The sequence below is a fragment of the Pagrus major genome, chromosome 10 (assembly GCF_040436345.1).
Source record: "Pagrus major chromosome 10, Pma_NU_1.0".
NCBI lineage: Eukaryota > Metazoa > Chordata > Actinopteri > Spariformes > Sparidae > Pagrus > Pagrus major.
The window spans coordinates 7,265,406-7,288,647 of NC_133224.1; the positions used below are offsets into that span (position 1 = coordinate 7,265,406).

General features: G+C 38.4%; 1 protein-coding gene and 1 long non-coding RNA gene across 2 annotated transcripts; both read right to left on the reverse strand.

The window, feature by feature from the left end:
- Positions 1-1,816: 1,816 nt before the first annotated feature.
- On the reverse strand, positions 1,817-22,156 carry LOC141003295 (sialoadhesin-like). Its single transcript, XM_073474620.1, has 28 exons — positions 22,102-22,156; positions 21,697-21,729; positions 19,204-19,479; positions 17,910-18,179; positions 16,815-17,078; positions 16,426-16,701; positions 15,958-16,257; positions 15,175-15,444; positions 14,243-14,485; positions 13,924-14,037; positions 13,763-13,778; positions 13,594-13,667; positions 13,416-13,466; positions 13,244-13,294; positions 13,084-13,143; positions 7,354-7,593; positions 6,839-7,099; positions 6,011-6,310; positions 5,308-5,574; positions 4,144-4,407; positions 3,874-4,005; positions 3,763-3,778; positions 3,575-3,663; positions 3,415-3,465; positions 3,253-3,300; positions 3,095-3,139; positions 2,638-2,694; positions 1,817-2,457 (listed from the first exon to the last, which is right to left on the reverse strand). The coding sequence occupies exons 1-28, from the start codon at positions 22,136-22,138 to the stop codon at positions 2,369-2,371; spliced, it is 4,194 nt and encodes a 1,397-aa protein (XP_073330721.1). The 5' UTR covers positions 22,139-22,156; the 3' UTR covers positions 1,817-2,368.
- On the reverse strand, positions 8,643-9,061 carry LOC141003133 (uncharacterized). The gene is made up of 3 exons (XR_012179674.1): positions 8,975-9,061; positions 8,821-8,856; positions 8,643-8,675 (listed from the first exon to the last, which is right to left on the reverse strand). It is a non-coding gene; the product is annotated as an uncharacterized lncRNA (long non-coding RNA).
- Positions 22,157-23,242: the final 1,086 nt, after the last annotated feature.

Consider the following 23,242-nt stretch of genomic DNA (forward strand, 5'->3'; position numbering starts at 1 on the left):
AGGAGACTGGGATAGGGAGAAAAGGCGCTTCAGTGTCTCGGATCTGCAGAGACTCTGCAGCCCTCTGCCTGGATTTTCTTATATTCTCTGTTTGTTGCTGCTTGGGACCCTTTACCAACCCAAAATGTTGGTATTTGACCCATTTCCACATAATGTTGCTTTAAAAAACTGAGAAAAATATTAGTATTTCTATGTAATGCTCAATTTTGTGAGTTGTTGCGTTAGGAGAAACTTTCTAAACTTTTTGAAATGCTCTCTACAACAAATTCTTATCTATTTGGGCCTTCTTGTGTAATGCGGCAAACGTTGCACTTGAAGATATTTCTATCTTTGTGCAGAAAAACGTTGTTTTTTTTTGTTCTAGGGGTGTACGTGTATATTTGCACAGAGCGGGGAGATGCATGGAGATGCATGTTGATGCCAGGTGTGAAGTGACAGACCTAAAGCTGTCTACAGTACTTTTGCTCGGATCACTCAGGGAGCATGTTGATACCAAGTGTAAGCAGCCTGTATGTTTGCAACCACAACCACAATTTCTGCGCATGAGTGAGACTGAATTGCAGTTCCTCTTTACACATTCAAAGATTTGTTGCTATGATAGCAGTCATCACACAGTCACCACACTGACGCCAGCTCTGCTGATGTGCACCCACACAGTCAGGATTTCTGTGAAATTCAAATTCATTCACTTGGCAGAAACCCATAGAGAGTTCCCAAAGCATCCCAATAGACAACACGACCATTAAACCATGAATATGCGACTGTGGTTTCGAATACAACCACTTCTGACACCACTTAGGTAAACAAAAAAAGAGGAAATGGACGTGAAAATATATTTCACAGTCACATCATGATAAGACGCTGAGAGAACAGACAGTTCAACCATGCAAAAAGGACAAAAATGTGTTTTGAACAGGCTCAAGGCCAAATAATATATAAAGACTTTTCATATTTTCATTTCTGCGACCATTTTCTGGCCGATTGGATTTTATCATACTAGATAAAGCTGAATATGACCTGATTACATTCATAACAAGCAACATAAGATTCTTGCATCTTAACAGTAGTTGAAGAGACACAAAACCCAAATGTACTTCAGTAAGTATTTTATTATTTTAAAGTATTTTAAAGGGCCATTTTACTCATTTTAAGTCTTACAGGTTCATTATGACATGGACATTCTTGTGTTCCTGTGTCTTCCTGTTGTCTTCACTGCACTTTTACCGATTTCACTAACAAAGACCATGCCATCGTTTAGCAAAAGGTAGTTTTATTTGAATTGGTAATAGACTTGATGAGGATAGGGAAGAGGTCGAGGGCGGAGGATGAAGGAAAAAGGGGTTGAGGGTGGAGGATGAAGGATAAGGTGGTTGAGGGGCGTGGATGAGGTGTCGATGCCAAACGCTGAGCTGCCGAGTGATCCTGTGAGAGAGGATAGAGGAGGAGGAGAGGGTCTGGGGGGGACGGTTGTGAGAACTTGAGACTTACAGGAGAGGAATGGTTAGGCTCACCTATATAGGTCTGCACAGGTGGTTGAATTAAAAAGGTACAGGTGGTGATGTTAATGAGGTGGTGGTGGTTTCATTAAATAGGCCCGGGTGGAAAATAGCTTTGTTTATAATCATTTAGGCATTTGGATCAATATCAGAGATGTACCTGATGGTACATCGTCCTCCAAAAAGAGGCCATAAGTCTCTCTGCTGTAAGAGCATCTCTGCTCCCTGGCTCTAGGTTTTGGAGCTTTTGCACATCTACATTCCTTCTGTCCCCAAAAGCTTTATAAAACAAACTAAAGTGAAGAAACACAACTGAAAACTTACAGCTGGAGCAAGTTTATTGGTCCAAAATTATTAAACAACACAGTAACTACAAACCATTAAAAAAAGGCACAGGAAGTCTAAAGATATATCACATAACATATAATGTAATAAATTAAATGTTATAAATCTGAGAAGGTTTTTCATCAAAATATGAAAAGAACTGACTTCAGTTCAAATATTGAAACTGTCTTTTGGAGCAGCCTGTTTACAAAGTTGTCTACACTCGGTTTAAAAAAATAAAGTGACACTTTATTGAGCTAAAAAAGAAATACAGAACATAAATACGCTGTAGGATCATTTAAATCTTCATAATAGCTATGTACAACAAAAGATTAAAACCATATGATGCATTTCTTTGAAATGACTGGCTATAAGTTTAACTTTACAAAATACTGTCTGATATTTGGATTTCATTGATTTTAGTGATACAGATCTCTTTATTGACCTGGAAGAAAACCATATTAGAAAAAGAGATGTTTCACAACATTTTACTTCCAATTACAACCCATTTAACTGAATCCTTACAGTGGCTTATTCCATTATGCACATTATTTTATCTCTTCATTATTACCCAAAGGTGCTCCTGGTTTGACTTCAGAATAGACAGTTTCATCCGCTGCTGCAGGACTTGATTTCCCTAAGAAAGGACAGAAGATTTGTTTTTTGTTTGCCATGATGTGACTGCCAGTGCGTGTGTACACAATGTAAATGAAATAATAAACTAACTAAATAAATAAAGATAACAGATTACAGCTACTACTTTTGTCCAAGACAAACTGTACAGTAACAGCTGCAGGTGGATGGAGGCTTTACTTACTATTGTCTTTCATGGCTTTATTGCGGCAGTGCACCTTGGCGTACATCACATCGTCATCTAAAACAGAGATTTTATTTACACAAAGACACATTGAAAAGGTAGACTGGCTGCAACTTTATAAAAGTAATGTTAACTTTGTAACCCAGTCAATTTAAAATCATATTTCAGCCATTTTAAGGCCTAAAATATTGAGTTTATTTTAACATTTTGACATTTTGATTACAGCTATCTATGATTGATCAGCTATCCAACAAATTTGCAGAAGACAGAAGAAATTTCACAAAAGAAAATTGTGTCTATAAAATGATCAAATCCTACACATACAGTATATAAAAGAGTTTTTAGACTTTGGGGGTATTTTTGTTTGTCTTTTGCTGGCCAAGTGTTTATATTAAAAAATTACACTACAGCACACAGCACAGCATCCAACGTAAACCTCTGTTGAACTTGACTGTACCTGCAGCTGACTCCACAGCGCCCTCTTCTGGTCCATTATTCTTCCCTTTTAGATGGATCAAATGAATGCGTTAAAAAGGCAGTTTCCCACACTTTTAAGGCAGTGCCGGCCTACGAGAGTATTCTCACTACATGAAATAAAGTACTCACTCTACTTACCAATGTTTCTGAGCTCAATCGAAGAATATGTGCCATCATTTGATTCCTCTGAAATACAGATGTTTTCAGAATTAAGGGGTTGCCAATGAATCGCTTATAGTTAGATCATGTTATCATAGTATTTTTAACCGCTCGGTGTCAACCAAAAGCTGTAAACTGTACCATGTTCAGCTTCTTCAAGGCATTTGATTGATTCATAGAGAACGGCATCACCTACAGAGCAGTTAAAATCAATCCAAAGTCATATTAATCATTTTAATACCATTATACGAATTCCCAAAAACTTCGACAAAAGATAACCAGAATCAGAATTAAAGCTGACCATAGAGAGAAGAAGGCACATCTCTGAATTGAGTTTCATCCTGGTTGATCATGTGGTCTGTAGCAGAGCCCCGATTGGTGCTCTGTGACCTGGTGGGATCAAAACGTGAATTAAATACAGTGTATTTAATAAGGAGCATGTAACGTACTGCTGTAATGTTGAGAATAAGAGAAGAGTGTTGTAACAACCTGATGAAATATGATTCTGTAAAAAAAGAAAAAAGAAAGATACCTGCTGTTACATGTCTTTGTACGACATACGTCTTAGATTTTGACTGATATCCGAAGTAAATATCTCACCTTTTGACTTTGTGCAGTGGTGATACCGACACACCAGTAGTAGTAGTAGTAGGAGAATAATCAGTAAAACTCCACAAACCGGCCCAACAATCCACAGCACGGGAAATAAGGAGCTTTCAGATCTGGTCACAGCTATAATACATAATCATACATCATACATACATCTCTTTTAATATTTGTTTATATAGAACCTCTTCAAAATAGTTTAGTTTTCAAAAAAGTTACACAGCTTACAAAAAAATCCTGACAGAGACGGCTAATCATACTCACATTTTACTGACATCCAACTCTCTGGTGATGTCCAACTCTGCCAACCATGCGGTGAATCTTGTCCTTTGCATTTATAGAGGCCTTCATCTGATTTTGACACTGCGGGGATAGTCAGCTCCCTCCCGGTACCATTTTGGATGAGTTGTCCATCTTTGTAGAAGTCCACATTAGAAAGAACAGTTTCTGTCTTCAACTTGCAGCCAAGAGTGACAGGATGTCCCTCGGCCACACGATGGACGGGGCTCACCAGGATTATTTCACCGTCTGTAGAAAGACCAAAGAATGTGAAGGTTTGGTCAGAGATCAGCTGCAGGTTGAGCAAACTGATGTACAAAGATGAGAGTTAAACAAATATTTTCTCATTTGTTTTACAGATGAGGTACAGGGCGATAGTCATTTAGACTAGAGACATGGTCAGGGATGTTATCAGGCCCAGCATGCATTAACTTCAGCTGGCAACCTGGCCTTTGACATAATAGGGGTGCTCCTTATTTTCTTAGACTGTTCTGGTCTGGATCTCCTGCCACATGTCTTCAGTGTTGTTGGTGTTGACCTCTCCGGTCTTCTGGTCTCCAGCCTCTTCTGATGACTTTGTTTTGCCTCCTTGATGCCCTCTTGCAGTCTCGCTCTGGCGGCGCCGTAACCTTCCTTGTCACCTGACCGAATGGCAGCTGGACCTCGGCTCTGGACAGAGTCTTCACACTAACACACTGATGATACATATTCCTAACGACTGATGTGGTACAGCTGTGTGGCATCATCTCTGAACATGTGCCAGTCTGTGCACTGACAACAGTCCTACAGAGCTCCTGTAGCTTCATCTATCCACAGTTGAACTGTCTTTTTCTGATGGCTTGACCCTTGTAATCAGCTGGGCGTTACATTGCAGGAGAAGCAGGGAAATGTGGTCTGATTGTCCAAAGTGTGTCAGGGTAGGGCTATGACATAATAGCATTGTGAAAGCAAGGCTCACAGGGAACCAATCTGAAGTCCCCAGGCTTGAAAGCCAATGGTGTCATTATTCTATATCCATTACATTGTGCAATCAATATTTACTTCATAATGATACATTTAAGGAAAAATAATGGTCTATTGCTGATTTAAATTCTAAAACTAATGCAGTGTTGAAATAATTCTGATACAAAAAATGTGATTTAAACTCACACTGTCCGGTGATGTTGACTGCATTGCTGAACTGTCCCGTTTCAGACTCACACCAGTACACTCCATTAATGTACTGTGATGTATGGGTCTTGCATGTGGATCCAGTCATTTTCCCCCAGATAGAACATTGTGTCACATGGCCATATTCATTAAACTTCACCACTCTCCAACTAGTAGAGTTTCCATCACACTTCAGTGTCACTGAATCTTGAAAGAAATGCTGCACTCTGTCAGGACTCACTGTGAGAGACGCTGCTGGATGAGAATCTGAAAATCAACACACAAAAATATTGATTAAAAAGACCTTACAACAAACAGTCCCTTGGTTTTATTGTGTTTTGAATCGTTTTAGATGGTGGATGATAGAAACAACAAAAAGAGGTAAACAATGGGAATAAACATTTTGATTATTAGTGGATTAACTCATTTCTTTTGCTGAGGCTGAAACTGTTTTGAATTGTGCACAGTGCACATTTACACCATAAGCACAGGCTGAAGAGGTACACATTTGCAAACTTTTAAGTGTTCATAAATTGCATTACTGCCCTCTGGGTGCATGTTCTAATCCACCGAATGAGACCACCATTCACATTCATCTCAAAGAGTCCTTCTAAAGAGTCTCAATTTGCACAGCATTTGAGGCATGAAATAGGCTTAAATAGATTAAAAGAACGCAAGCAGCATTAAGTCAAAACAAACTGACCTGCAGACCAGACAAACTTAGGTGCACTATAATCAGAGTAATACACTGGATCTCCTCTTCCAGCTCTGCACACATATCGTGCTGTGTGTGTCTGTCCATGAACAATGTAGGAATCCTGTTCAGTCCCACTGCTGCTGCCAGGTAGCAGCTCAACGCTATAGTAGTTGTTTGATAGTTTGGAAACAGCCTTATACCAGTAGAACCTCCATCCTGCAGATTGATCTTTAACACTGCAGTTCAGAGTTACTGAGGCTCCAGCACTCAGCCATGATGGAGACACAGTGAGGACAGGCTGGGGTTCTGTTGGAAAATGATTTTCCCAGATTGAAAACATTATGTACGGTTAGTCTGATTTCCAACATTAAATACAAATGTGAGGATGATCTTAAATTACAGTAAATAAAATAGCACTTCTCATTTTTTGACTGATGACTTACTGTGAGATATCATCAATCTGAAAGGATCACTCCACTCTGTTTGGGACTGTCCACTTTTCTCTTTGCCTGTACACCTGTAGTCTCCAGCGTCTGATGTCTGAGCATCTCTAATCATGTATTCATTTTGATTATGATGTGGCAGGTATGGGTTGGGTAATACCCATGTATACTCCCACTCAGTGTCCCCTCCATTCTCAATTTCACATTTAAGAGTGATCGTCTCTTGATAGTATATCTCAAGCCAGCTGGGTTGCAAGGTCACAACAGCCTTGTTTGTGGCTGCTCAATGGGACAAAAATAATAGAAATAAGAGAAAGTTAAATTAAATAAACAACATTTTACGCCTTAATCTTAACACATAAGCATGTATTTAAATCAATCATGTCAATACCGATTGAATCGCTGTACTCTGTGTAGTAAACCGGCTCTCCTCTTCCTCCTCTGCACCAGTAGAGGGCTCCCTGCGAGACACTGATTTTATCATTAGAGATGAAGAAAACATCTTGTGCTGTCAGAGGTTTAGAGGCTTTCTTGCCTCTGTACCAGAAGTACTTCCAACCAGGTGATGATGGGTTCACTGAGCAGGTCAGGGTCACGTTGGCTCCTACAGAGGCTCTGTCGTCTTTTTTCAGATTGGCCTTTGGTCTGTTTGCTGTTTAATGTAGAACAAAGACATAAAAATGTAAGTGTTATCGATGTGAATTAGAAAAGTTAGAAAGATTATTAAATGAGTAAAATGGATGGAAATCAAGAACAACTACACTTATGCACTTATTAACCACTGGAATGAACCTTACCATGGATTAAAGTGAGTACAAACACATTTAAAAATGGACGCCAATGTAAACACTCTCCTTTTCTTTAATAGTGTTCCTAAGATAATGCAGAGATAAAAACTCTACTTACGTTCCACTTTGAGTCGTATTGGTTGGGATTCTTCATCCTCATCAAATTTACACATGTAAGAGCTCCCATCTGACAGCAATTGAATGGTTATTTCAACTGTGTTATTTGATAGTATAAGTGATCCGTCTCTGTAGAAGGAAGCATTCTTCTCCTTTCTCTGAGTCTGATGTCGACAGCGCAGAGTCACTGATTCTCCTTGATACATAGTGGATGCAGGACTTGCCAGGATGACATCTTTATCTGGATAAGTAAATAAGCAAGATTTTATTTATGTAGCTTCTTACAAAGCCAATGTTACAAAGGGCTTTACAAGAGAATAAAAGGTTAAAAGGTCAAGAGTGTGTGTGGTGATAAAGCTCAGTGTTTTCAATGAGACCTCGGGACATTTCCGGCCATGTTTGTGGTCTCAAAAAAAGGATATTTTTGACAAGAAGTCAAGGAGGTGTTTTTTTTATGAGACCGCAAGACATTTTCAAGGCGTGTGTGGTCGACAAAACAGGTTGTTTTTTAACGAGACCTCTGGGCATTTCCAGCTGTGTTTATGGTGCTCGAAACAAGTACTTTAAGCCAAACCGTGATGTTTTCCTAACCCTAACCATGTAGCTTCTGGGCCTAAACCTAACCAGAGCATAAGCACAGCGTTGTGACAGGAGAGCAATAGAAAATTGAATCTAAAGAAATGTAAGAATCTTAACTTTTCTGCGGTTTTGCAGAAACGTACTCTGCTAACATTTACTCTGGCCATAGGGTTGCCGTACCCCCCTCCCCATCTGATACATGACTGTTATCACATTCGTAAATGTATTGTCATGTATTAATTTTTTACAAGAAAAACAATATCAGATGGTTTGTGAGTAAAGCCTTAATATCATAACGTAAACCCTTGATGTGAACAGCTGCTTGAATCTCAAGGTGGTTTCTACACAACATTAAATTCCAACAGCATTTACAGATTAAGTAGCACAATGCAAAACAGGACGATCATATAAACATGGCTCATAAATAAGTGCTTTCAGTGAATTGGTCATGTTGGTAATACATTGATGACTTACCTGATACAGTAAGAGAGACTTTATTACTTTCTTTTGTTAACAATGTTGAGCCCTTGTAGCGGCCAAAGCACTGGTATTCACCACTCTGGCCCATAACAAGATTTTGTAATGTATAGATCTTATTTGTCAGGTGGTAGACATATTCTTGACCGTCCTTGAGGATCGTGTAATACCAGTCAGTTTCTAGTCCCGCCCTCATGTCACATATGAGGGTCACAGACTCTTTGGTGAAAAAAGTGGACCAGTTTGGCTCAATGTTCAGCACAGAATCTAGACAACAACACAAGATACAAAGAGGGAAATGATAAATACTTTGAAGAAAAGAAAACAGGAAGAGGTTGTGTTAAAGAGTGATACAGTTGGTGATGCATCATCTAGAATGAATTTGTGAAAAGAAAGAAAAATGTATAATAACCTTGAGCATGTCCACAGTACAGGAGTATATTTAGCACTGAAAGAAAGTTTGAAACAGATGCGTCAAACTGACAGAAACAATGTTATAACCTCAGGCATTCAAAAATGGGTGAGGTTGGGGTTTTAAAAACAGAGAAAGTCACTGATGTACTCACAGAAAAACCACAGCACACGGAGAAAAGCGAGTCCCATCGTCACTTTCAGCACTGATTCCCACAGTGTCTGCCGCTCTTCTTCTGAGAAATCCTATGTTGTGTGAAAACAAAGCTTGAAACTGCAGCAGATGAAGAGAAACGAGGAACTGTGGCGACAGAACATTTATGTCGCACAAAGGCTGGATCGGAAGTTTTCTCCAACTGCTTCTTCTTTCTGAATTTAGCTGCTTCCCTTTCTTTTACATACAGCTCAGAAAACTTAACTATGATTTTGTTACAATCATACAATATACGACAAGGAATGAATGAGTTTTTAAGTCATTATATCAGTACTTTGGATGCATTCATTTACCAACACAGAGGCACATTTAATAACCTAAGAAATCCTTTAAAACCCTTGTACGCAACCTCGGTATTTTGCTGTTCATGCAACTGTCAGTTGGTGGGAATTTTTAGAGTGTGACACATCAACGGCCCTGATTGGCAGCCAGTGTGAAAGAGGATGGGGAAAATGGATCGTTTCCTTCTGCAGAGCAGTTCACCTTATTTTTAATTATGTGACCTGTCTGGTCTAAATGTGTGTGTTGCTGCAAAGTTTCAAATTAATTCTCTAATCATTTTTGTGAATAGATATTTCATGAGTATTAGATTTGTATGTTTTGGCATATCCACATTCCAGAAAACAGAAAATGTCACGTTACGCAGAATGGGACCCAAATTCAAGACACAGGTAAAGGACAAAAAGCGAGCTTTGATGACAGCTGAGATCCAGATCCAAAAAATACTAAATACAAAGACGAACTACAAAAGCTAAACAAAGTTCAAACCAAGAAGAGCAAAGTACCAACCAAAAGCAAAGTATCAAATCAAAAGGCAAGGGTACAAACCAAGAATGACACGGGGAATAAAAACCAGAGAGACATGACGGGGACATGAAACCAGAAGACAGGAACAGAGCAGAACAAGACAGGAGACTGAACAGACGAACTGACAAAGACAGCAGGAAACACTCTGGCTGTGTCCAAATTCAGGGGCTGCATCCTTCAAGGACCCGGCCTTTGCGGCCCACGAAGGCCGGGTACGTCGGAGAGACCTTGAAGGCCGCGTCCACCGTAAATGGGACGGTCTAGCCTTCGGAGTATTTCCTGGTTGCGTCACCAGGTGTTCATGCATTAAAGTCTGTTTTGGTTCAAATCTATCAAACGTGTACATTTATGTGTGTGTGTACACACATGAACTGAACTAATGAACCATTGGTGAATAACAACTATATTTACCATAGCATTACCAGCGTCACGTATTTTAACTGAAAGTTGAAATTTGGAGGTTTTATAGTCCCTTGAAGTTTAACATATCTGGCGTTGGATGTTCAAATGAGTGAAAACTGAGTATAAACCCATTACTTAAATTTGAATGTCATGTCTGCGCCACTTGATGTCGCCATTTTCTCTTGCTTCTTCTTCTGTTTCGGGACTGAGCAGCGGTGCGCAAAGGATCTTGGGATATGGGAGGCCGCGAAGGATAGGAGCGGTGCGTCCTCCAAAAAGAGGGAAGGGCAGGCTGCATTTGTGGGCTGCATTTGAAGGAGCCTTCGAATTTGGTCAGCCTTTGCGCGGCGTTGTGACGTAATTGGCCTTTAAATGCGCCCTTCGAAGGCTGCAGCCCCTGAATTTGGACACAGCTACAGACTATATACACAAGGGCTGATTAACTAATAGGACACAGGTGAACACAGAAAAAGGGCGGGAAACCACACAAAGGGAGGAAATGGAAAATTAAACAGGACACATAACGGCAGAACTTCAAAATAAAAGAGGAAGCAACAAAAACACATGAAAAACAACTAAAACCGTGACAGAAAATACAAATACAAATTAAAGCAATATTATTTAGGCATTAGCAATTTGTGGGATTTGGCGCCCCCGACAGTATCTAATTCCATCATAACAATGTTATGTGTTGAAAACTTGTATTTTGAAGTAAACATGTCTGTAACGCTGTGATCCTGCCCTCTCACTGAAGTTACAGTCAGAAACAAGTGATAGGGGGGCGGAGTGGCTGAGACAGAGACACTATTCACCCTGTTACAAGACACTGTACCCTCAACATGATTTTGAGGCTGTTATTATAAATCATGTTATGTTTCTTTAAAGAAATACAGAGTAGAAATCAGAAAGTAGAACAAAATGAATGCTTTCAGAATGTGGGCATGTTGATTTTACAGGTGTTAAAGCACCCTCTTTCCTTAGACCCTCGATTCACAAAAAGGTTATTGTGACAATACCTTTAAACTAGAACACAACAGACTGTGTATTGCAACACACATTCAGAAAAAAGTGACTTTCTGGTTTGTGAGGCCTCAGAGAGATAGACATTTCAATTTCCTTCCTAATATAGATGTGATCATACTGCTACCTCAGAAAGGCTTAGTCATTTTTGATGCTACTGAAAAGGCTTCCGCATAAAACGGGAAATATACAAAATTAATAAATTAATAAAGTGCCTACCTGTCAACAACACGGTTTATGAAGAACTCATTCGGTAATCAATGGGCTTTCTCGCCCCAACAGGGGAAAAAAGTATCCAGAAGTTTGTTCATCCTTCAGCTTTAATCACAAAGTTGAAGCGAAGTACTTCAGAGGAAAGTGTCCCCTCACCCCAGCACAGAATTATTACACATCATCGCTTTATTGTGAAACCCTGGTTTCAAGTTTGGTCACAATGACACCCACAGGAAGTGACTGAGCTCCAGCAAAAGGGAAATCATCTCATGAACAGACAACACCCTGCCCCCCTCTCAAAGCTGGCCTCTATTCAGTCAGTTATCCTGCAGCTGTGACTCAATGAGTTTAGTCAAAGAGAATAAAGTAATAGCATCAAAGGCTTTATATATACCGCTATCTTGAAGTTTCCGAATCTGAACCACCAGGATGTTTGGATGAAAAAGATGAAAACTTTAAGACATACTGACATTAAGGGACATGATCATTGCTACAGGGCTCTGTGGCAGTTTGGCTGTGCAGTCAAAAAAGAAATTAAAAACACAACAGACAGCTGACTGCTGGAAACAAACTGTTTATTGATGTATAAAATATTCACAAGATTTTAAAATACGATAAATATAAAATACTTTGAGGTGAAAAAAATACACACAGTACCTCTCAGTTACCTTAAAAATGACAGAGCGAAAACATACATACTGTACATGCAATAGGAGATGTTGTTTGATAGCAGATTATTACTTCTATCAAAAGTAAGTGTTGACGTCTATCCTGGATCTAACACTTAACAAACATGCTGACTCTAAAGCTGGTGCCCTGCTACACAAGCTCAAACATATTGTATCAAAGTTGCATTCAATGTTTCCTACAAAAACTTAACAACAACATAACTGGAAAAATAAAAAGTAACGATGAAGTGCATACATTTTTTTTTGTGCTATCACAGACAATAATAAAATCCATATGAAGCAATTATTTTACATGATCTGCTAACAAATTAACTGTACAGAATACTGAGCGTGTCTCATATTTCTATAGCAGTCGAATGAAATGCTGCCAACCATTTTCCTCTTCCTCCTCTCCTCTCTCCTTACAGACCTGGAAGAAAACCACAAAAACAAAGATACAGTTTAAGGATGCTTTCTGACATGTTATTCTGGCTGACGCCTCGACACTGTGCAGCTTGATGGATGAACAGATGGATTGACAGGTAGGACAAAAATAAAGGAAATGTTGGATGCCCTTGTGTTTATTTCACGACAATACAGCAGCATCTGATATTTAAATGAAAATCAAAATACTTCGGAATGAGATTTGATCACCACAGCTAATGTGTCTTTTGATTGTCTTTTTTTATTTTACATAAACAATTAAGTTTTTTTGCCATATCTGCAATATGGAAATGTATTTAATGTGTTACAGAAAACATTGACAAACACAGACAAACATAGAAATACCCAAAAGTCTGAAAGGCATTAGGTATGTGTCAATTTCCAACTCTAGTGGCACCTAGTGGTAGGTGACCGACATTAACTGAACTGCATGTGCACCCATAATTACCTGCAGTGTTATGATGTGCATGCAAACGACTGTTGTAACTGACTGTACCTGCAGCTCCAGTCCCCACATTAGAGTAAATTGATGTCTCCTCTGGTGTATGTTGCTTCCCTGTGAAGACGATCACATGAATCCATACAGAAAAAAAATAAATCAATACTTTTTACACTCAAGGTATTTCTATTTACTGGCTTTATTTAGAGTACTCAACCTTCTTCCAGTTCAACCGAAGAATATGTGACGTGCTGGGATCCACCTGCGACTGAAATGTACATATTTAGTTACAGGATTATATATCGATCACTTGGAAACAGTTCTCTTTATTCATGCAGTGGTTGCATTTCTAACGTAATGTTAAAGTTAATAAAAGGTGTAAACTGTACCATTTTCAGTGTCTTCAGAGCGTTTGATCACTTCATACAGACAGACATCAGCTACAGAGCAACGAAAACAAGCCACAGTCAGAGTCATCTTTTAAATGTTACGATACTTAAAAAAAGGACCCTCAGTTCATGTGTGTCCTTTAGAAGTGTGAATATACCAAGATTATTGCATGCTTACCATGGAGAAGAGAGTCGTATGTGTTGCACTGAGCCTCATTCTGATCTGTGTTGGAGCTCTCAGACTGGATTGGCCTAAAACATGAAGCAAATACAAAACATTTAATAAACAGGAACATTGAATGTCTTGCTGTTATGTTCAAGATGTGACAAAACAGTTTTGCACCAACCTATTGAAGCATGTATCTGTAAAACAGATGAAGATTTGTTGTTACATGGTTTTGTATTGTAAGTTGTTGTACTGCTGTTCTATCTCATCAGGTCAGAATATGTCTGTATTTCAATTCAACATGAACACCAAACATCTAATAACAGAAGAAGAAGGTCTCACCCTTGGAAGGTCTGTAGCGACACAACAGGAGCAGAAGAAGAATAAGAACGATTCCACAAACCAGCCCAACAATCAACAGTACAGGAAATGAAGAGCTTTCAGGCCTGGACACTGCTGTAATAAATAACAAATAATAACTGTCAATAAACTTATATAGCATGTTTCTAAAACTCAATTTACAAAGTGCTTTAATGGATATCAGAGTTGTGTTACATTAATCCATAGTAAAGACAAAAACACAAAAAATACAAAGTTTCTTTCTCAGACAGAAACACAGTTCACATAAAGAAAATGGAATAATTGTTTTAATCCTACTCACCCTGAACTGACATCCAGCTCTGTGCTGACTCTCGTCTCCAGTATTGACACTTGTAGAATCCTTCATCTGACTTTGACACTGCAGAGATATTTAACTCCCATCTGGTGTCATTTTGAATCAGTTTCTCATTGTGATAGAAAAACACACTGGAGTCAAATGTTTGGCTTCTTAATTTGCAGCTCAGACTAACAGAGTCTCCCTCAGTCACAGGACGGGCAGGACTCAGCAGGATCATATCTCCATCTGTTAAACAGTCAAAGAATACGAGGTTTCAGTCAGAGATCAGCTGGTCGAGGAACTTGAGAATGACTGGATGTAGAGAGATGAGAAAAGATACATACTGGGTTTTTCTTGTGCTTATTGCTCACTGATTTAACAGAGTGATCATAAAATCTGATGTTTTATCAAACACCTTGAGTCTCCTACTGTATAAGTCACCTTTAACCAAATAATTGATGTTTCTAGTTTTCTCCTACTCACTTGGAAACAGAAAGTGAGGAGAGGGGTATTCAGTTGGTTGAATGTGAAACCTCACTGCTAGAGGCCACTAAATCCTACACATTGGACCTTTAAACATGTTCACTGACATAAAAACTAAAGTACAGATGACCCATAAACCTACACAAACCTGCTGTATACTACATCCAGTCCTCATCATAGTGAGGTGAAGCTGGCACTGCTAACATGTAGTACAGGTTTAAAATCACAGTTTAATTAAATATGTTACTATTTTTACTAATTGAAAACAATTAAATACTTAAGATATCATTAAGCCAGTTGATGAGCAATACTCTTTAAGTGTCAGTGTACTTTACTCAACACACAATGCATGGTTTATTTTAAATAATTATTCATTTATTCAAAATTAATATTATTCCAAATTAGTTAATCAATTCATCTATATGCAAAAAACAAAATATATGAAATCATACCCTGTATAGTGATGTTGACTGCGTTGCTGAACTCTCCTGATCCAGACTCACACCAGTACACTGCATCACTGCGCCTGTAAATTCTTAGTTTGCATGTTGATCCAGTCATTGTCCCCCAAGTGGTGCAGTCTGACGGGTATCTGTCCTCAGTTGATAACCTCTTCACTCTCCACTCAGTAGAGTTTCCCTCACAGCTCAGTGAGACAGAGTCAGAGGTGAAGTGTTGAGCTCTGTCAGGACTCACTGTGAGAGACGCTGATGAGTGAAAATCTGAAAAACAACATGTGATAAGAGGTCAAACAGAGCACAGAGATCTTTAGATATGAAATGCCTCAATTCAAATAGTCTTTAGCTTTGTTTTGTTTTATTGCAACAAAGTTCAGTATTTTGGTTAAATTATGATTTCTACTTCGACCTCTTGCTACAATTTTGAATACATTTTAAATGATAGACAACCAAGTGACTACAGCTGCTGTAAGCAGAAGAAGAGCTCAAGTATCCAGACTTAAAGTACTTTTTGTAAATGAGAGTAAAGTTTTAGCCAAGATATCATATCTCTCTTTTTGTGTTTTATGTTAAAGAGTTACGACAGAAGGAAACAAGTAAATTCCACCCAGTAAGGTGGAAAGTGTGAAGTTTAGCTTGACGCAAGTGAGAGAGACAAGATCATGAGACCACAGTGAATTATTTTTTCTTTTTTAACTGTTTGTTTATCATCATTTAGAAAAAAGATGAACAGCGCTGATATAACATCTGTTTCTTAAGAGATAGAAACAAACTGACCTGCAGACCAGACAAACTTAGGTTTACTGTAATCAGAGTAATACACTGGATCTCCTCTTCCAGCTCTGCACACATATCCTGCTGTGTGTGTCTGTCCTTGAACAATGTAGGAATCCTGTTCAGTCCCACTGCTGTTGCCAGGTAGCAGCTCATAGCTGTAGTAGTTGTTTGATGGATCAGGAACAGTCTTATACCAGTAGAACCTCCATCCTGCAGATTGATCTTCAACACTGCAGTTCAGAGTTACTGAGGCTCCAGCACTCAGCCATGATGGAGACACAGTGAGGACAGGCCGGGGTTCTGTTGGAAAATGAGTTTTCAGAATGAAAACATGTATTGATAGTGGATCAAATACATCCTGCACAATCAGTACACACTGAGGATTTACTTTAAAAAGATATATGAGCCAAAACAGCCTTTTAATGAGCTGTATAATCTTCACTTTGAAAGAAATGTGATGTGACTTACTGTGTGATACTGTCAGTTTGAAGGGATCACTCCAATCTGTTGAAGACTTTTCACTTTTCTTTCTGCCCTTACACCAGTAGTCTCCTCTGTGGGATGCAGTAGCAAATCTAATACTGTGTTCATTTAGATTTGAAGGTTTTTCTGAGCTGGTTGTTTTCCATTCATACTCCCACTCAGTGTCTCCTCCATCTTTGATCTCACATCTGAGAGTGATCGTCTCTCCTCTGTATATTTCAGACCAGTTTGGCTGCAGAGTCACAACAGCCTTGTTGTGAACTGTTCATGTTCAAGAATTCACAGTGAGGAAACAAAAATGACAAAATTAAATCTTCAACATGTCTTTTTTCTAATAAATCAACAAATATAAATACAATATATGTCAAACTCACCATTGTTGCTGATAGTGATTGGATCACTGTACTCTGTGTAGTAAACTGGCTCTCCTCTTCCTCCTCTGCACCAGTAGACTCCTCCATGTGAGACACTTCTTCGTCCAGCTGAGAGTTGAGTTGTCAGATGTTCAGAGGTTTTCTCTCCTCTGTACCAGAAGTATTTCCAACCAGCTGATGGGTCCACAGAGCAGGTCAGGGTCACACTGCCCCCTACAGGAATGTCTCTGTCATCAGCCCTCAGTTCAGCCTTTGGTCTGTTTGCTGTTTGATTTAGAACAAAGACATAAACAAGGAAATTAATGTCACTGTGATTTACTTCAGTTTATATAGTGCAGCCCCTACAGACAAGAGATACTTAATTTATAAGACTTACATTTGCATTAATATTATCATTGAATTAATTTATAAATACTGGACACATATTAGTTTAAACCTCTTGCATGTCATGCCCCTCTCTCTTTTCCTGGGTTTCTTAATGAATTAGCTGCTGCACTACTGAATGTTACATTTGTGAAGGTAAAACCTTGTGTTTCAGTGTTGAAGAGCCAAGTTGAACACTTTCACTGTGGTTTTTCATTGTTGAAGGACAACTGTTTAATTATCAATGACCTGTAGCCTCTTATCCTTTGCAGGGTCACAGGATGATTATCCCAGCTCACATTTGATGAGAGCGAGGTTACATCCTGGACAGACTGTCAGTCTATCACAGAGTGAACACATAACACAGACGACCATTGACACTATCACTTACAGGAGATGTAGACGACTCAAGTGATTCATCTAAACTAACCTGACTGTGATTAACCTGAGTTAACTCAACCAGTCGGCCAAATGTTTCTTTCACAGCCAGAACCTTCTGACTGTGGAGAACAGTGTTAAAGTGCAGCATCATTCCAGCCTGGAAGTTATTTGAGATGCTTTTGTCCTTTCTGATGGAAAAACTACAGTACTCTGATTACTGGCTGCTTTTCAGGTATTTTGTTCCAATGCTAAAACGTTTTTTTTTTAAAATCATTCAGTTCATTTAAGAGACTTCAATGAAAACATTAAAACATGACATTTTCAGTATGAATGACAGATAGTCCAACTTACATGATACAGTCAGTTTGATGGCGTCGCTCCACTCTGTTGAGAAATATGAGTCTCTTCTTCCTTTACACCTGTATTCTCCACTGTGAGCCTCAGTAGCACTGATGATCCTGTATTCATTGGATGTTGTAGTTGTCTTTAAGTTGTCTTTATACCATTCATACGTCCACTCAGTGTTTCCTCCATATTTGATCTCACATCTGAGGGTGATCGTCTCACCACTGAATATCTGAGGCCAGTTGGGTTGAAGGGTCAAAGTGGCCCTGTTGGAAACTGTTGACATAAAAAATACACAGTTAGGATTCAAACAGGATGAAACACTGAGGAGATAAAATGCTGTCATCTTCTGTTATAATCACTGTATTAATTATGTGAATGCATGTTGTTCTGTTCTGCAGCAAACATTTCAAAAATCAAATCATTTAGTACAGACACTAGACTGTTTTGACCACAGCAATGTGGAAGAACATCTTCATTATCCCTCTTTGGTAGTCTTGTGTCTAATATCTAGTTTATCATGCAGGCTGATAGTTTTTTATTTAAAATGGTTTGATGGTAAAAGGCCTTTATGGACACATCAACACCTTTATAACATTAGGATTTAAAGTTTGTTCGAATTAAAATCTGCTGAAAATAAAAACATGTAGTGATTTTGGCATTAATAACATTAATGTTTAACTCCCAGCACAACATGCTGATTGTGTGTTTTCCCAGCCACCTCCACTTCCTCTTGTTCACAACTACAGTATTAGCAGCAGTACTGTGTAAAATTTTCCTTATGAACAATCTCCTTATAAAAGATTATTTGCAAAAGATAAAAAAAAAGGGGAGTTAATAAGGAAAGATGTTCATCTGACATCACTGCTTGACCACATTTTGAAATATATTTAACAAAACAACACAGGCTCCATTCCAGCTGTTTAAATCTAGAATAAAACAAGACAAAACAATCTCAGCCACTGAAAAGCATTTGGCAGAACAGTGTTTGATGTCAACGCAGACAGTCCACAAATCCTACATTCAGCTCTACGTCTTTCACCCAATTCCAGATATTTAAAAATAAATCTGAACAGCATAAAGGAAGCATCCTCAACTCTTTGTTTCTGTTAACAAATTGAAGGAGGTCAAACCAGTAGCCCATTCTTGACCTGATGAAGGATATTTAAACATTTTTGTCAGAAAAGTGAGAGGTACTGGGCTAACATGACTAACAATCACTTTCCCTTCACACTGTGGACATTGTTTAAGAACATAAAGACTGTAGGTTGTTTATTCCATTAGAAAATACTAAACTCACCAGTTTCCTCAATGATGACTGCATCACTATCAGGTGTGATGACATCTGGTTCACTTCTCCATCCATAGCAGGTGTATGTGCCTCCTTGTGAGATAACTCTGTTTGATTCAGAAACATTTTCAGTCTGAAGAGGAGTTTTTCCAGAAGAGTCTGATGTCTGTCTGAACCACTGATATTTGAAGCCAGCAGGATCCTCCACAGCACATGTCAGTGTCACTCTGCCCCCCGGTGGTATGACTGTCCTGTCTGCTGTCAGTGTGACTGTACGTCTACCTGCTGTTTGGTTTAGAAAAACAATAAAACAAGGAAAATACTGTCATGAACATGCCATCAAAAATGTTTTTACATTTTTACATAACACAATGAAAACACTTATTGTTTCAATGAACTGATTTGTTGAACAGTTTTGACCCCACAAACAGCTGCAAGTACAGAAAACACAAGAAAACAGAGAAAAGTTGTTCACATCAAGATAAATATGTTTCAATACCAAACACATTTCTAGGGACCACAAGTAGTAAAAGGCTGATAGTACATGTACCCAATATCTGAAATAATTCAATCAGGCAATCAGCCTCTCAGCCATATTTATACATATTCTATTTTTTTTGTTGCATGCTCTTTCTTATTTTACTATTTTATTATCTTCTTACACGGGGGTTGCAATGGAAATTTCATTGACATGTTAATGTCCAATGACAATGAAGGCAATCTTGAATCTTGAATCTTGAACCAGGATTCTTGTGACAAGAGCTGCTTGACATTGAGGACTGTCAGGCTGTTTATTGATCGGTTAGTTGAAGGCAGATGAAAGCTTAACTTGTTGTTCAGTACTTGATAGTATTTTAAGAGAATCATGAATACTTCATGTAGAATCTACTGCAAGAAGACAGAAAACTCGACTGGATGAAGACAGTGAAATGCAACTGAAAGCTTAGAAAAGCTAATAAGTGAATGTTTGATGTTTAGAGATTTTGTGACCTGTTCTTTGGATTCTTGGTGCAGCATTGAAAACAATAATAATGTTTTTTCATCACAGTGAGACAGCTTCTTACCTTTCACTGTCAGCTCTCTTTCTGCAGATTCTGTCCCATCATCAAACTTACACTTGTACCAGCCCACATCTGACACTGACACTTGAATTGTCATTTCTCCTGTTCTGGATGTCCAATGGTTTCTGTCCATTTTAATAAGTGATTCATCTTTGAAAAAGGTAGCTGTCATCGTACGTCTTGAAGTACGATTCTTACAGCGCAGAGTCACCAAGTCTCCTTCAAACAAGGTGAATTCAAGAACTTCCAGGACTGCATCAGCATCTATGTAACAGAGGTAGAGAGATGTTTTATTAATACGTTCAATCAAATGAACATATGATTTATCTGACAACATACAAGTTATTTAGCAGTGATATTACATCAATACTAAATATGTTTCAAAATTGTATCAAGAACATTCAACATTAAGGAGGATTTGAGGAAGCAGTAAAAGTTTATTTACCTATTTAACTTGGTACAACAGTTATAAGAATGTTGCTTTGCTGTGTACACACAGGACGGGTTATTTTTATGGTCGAGTCCTGTATGTGGCTTTCACACAGAAAAGATGTCTGATGGTTTGTTGTGAAAAACAACGTTTATTTATTTATATGAATCTCTTGATGTGAACAGCTGAACTCTGCCTTTCTTTTCTCACTTTTCTTCTCTGATTGTTTCTCTGCTGGATACAGTTAACAGTGATTTTATTACTCATACATAGAGACTATAGAGTAATAAAGTTTAAAGACATACAGAAATTATGCCAAAGAGCATTGAAACTGTTCTGGAGGTTTGTACTTTTTCAAAAACTTACGATTACTTAGATTATTTAAAACATTTTGGCTTATAATTTGTCAGTCATCTCTTTGTGAAGCATTTGGAAACTTGTGACTGTTGCAGCTCCCAGAGGTAATACCAAGGAACACAGCATGAGGCAGCAAACACACCATGTCACTGCCCAAAGTGACTGAGTGAGTGAGACTGTTGTAAATGACTGTATCACCTGTTGGTTCTTTCCCCTCATCAGACTAATCTCCTTCTTCATAATTCTGCTCTATTAAAATGATCAAATAGGTAACAGACTCATCATTTTTGTGACTTTTTTGTGTAATATTCTGTTATAATTTTGTATCAGGTTTAGATAATGTTTTGTTCATTTGATCTTTCTAACAAAGCAGTTTGAACAGCTTTTTCTACACAGCTTCAGTGAACCAAACTAAAGTAGCTTTACAGTCACTAAACTTATTCCAGTGTGAAGTCAGTGGTATCATGCAGAGCTACGCTTTCCAAGTAGCTTCTCTTAACAATTGAGCACTAATCCAGTCATTTCATAATGTGCACTGAGTAAAATGAAACATATATGGAAAAACACACTGCAAAAACAAGTGATCAAGAGTGACACAGTAGGTGACATATAGGACAAACATGATCAGTAAATATAGAAAAGATAACTAGTCACCTTCAGCATGTCCGTACAGGAGTGTATTCAGCACTAAAATAAAGATGAAAACTTCATTAGACCAGAATCAAATACAAAATCCAGCTGGAGTTTCATCAGTGGCAACTATTGTTTATCAATCGACAGTATCACACATTTCTGTGATGATATTCTGCTACAGAGTTTCAGAGGTGGGAAACACATTTAAAAACTCTTCAATATATAGAGGCCCAGTAAAATAAGCAATAAATGTAACTCCACAGCTATATACATAACACCTTAGATCATATACTGTACATGTATTGTCCAGGTATGGACATAATCCTCCAATCTGAACCAAGCCAAATCAGCAACAAAGGTCCTGCCTACACAACTACTACACTGATATAAATACTGAACATCACATAGAAAGTCAGATGTACTCACAGAGTAACCCGAGCACACCGAGCAGAGTGTGACCCATCTTCACATCCAGCACCGACACTGTCACTCTGCTTCTGATAAAACTTCCTACTTTATATTAAAATGCAGCAAAAAGAAAATAGAAGTTAAATTTCTTATAAATGTGAGAGCAGAGTTTTTCATCAACGTCTTCTTCTGGATGCAGTTCTGACTCTGTTCTTACTTCCTTTTCACACAAAGCTCAAACAACTGCAGTGGCTTTGACCGCAGCATACTTTGACATATTTACGCTTCCTGTCCACTGTGAATAAATTATTAGCTCATCTCCCTCACAAAGGTTTGTTCCTTGTCCTTATTTCACATCCAAAAAACAAAATGTTAGTGTGATTTAATCTGATTAAATCACACTAACATTTTATTGTTAGCTAATCTGTACATGTTATGTTGTCCATCAATTCTTGCATCCACAGTACCTGTATTTCAATGAGGGTGTGTGTTGTGTGTATACACAGTGCAGTCAGAAAGTATTTAGGTACCTCGACCTTTATCACATTTTCTTATGTTGCAGCCTCATGCTTAAATCCATTAGATTCAGTTTTCCCTCATCAATCTACACTCAGTAACTCATGATGTCGAAGCAGAAAGAAGTCAGGCCCCTTCTGGTCGACCTCATGGGACCTTATATCAGAAAGAAAATGTACAGTAGTGAATGATGAGAGACAATTGAACAGAGTGGAGCTGTGAGAGAGGGCTTTCTGCTCTCTTCATGACACTATTTCTGTTTTTACCGAGCTCAGCCACTTCCTGTGGGTGAAGTGGTGGCAAAACCACCCTAAAGTGATGACACGCAAAGGTTTCTTGCTCGTCCATAAATAATGTGAAATGAAAAAGTGGCATTAATAGTAATTATTGCACGTAATGAAACACAACATTAATCATATCAGACCACATACTAACATTTTATTGCAGGTATATTTGTGCATTTTATGCAGTAAAAGCTGACAGTTCATGCATCCACACTGCCTGTGTTTTGTTGTGGGCCTGTGTTATGTGTACACTATGTCACCTATACAATTTTCTTTAAAATACTACATTGGCAAACACTCACCAGAGTAAAATAGCTTCTTGTTTGACTTCAGAATAAGGAATTTCAGTAAAATAATTA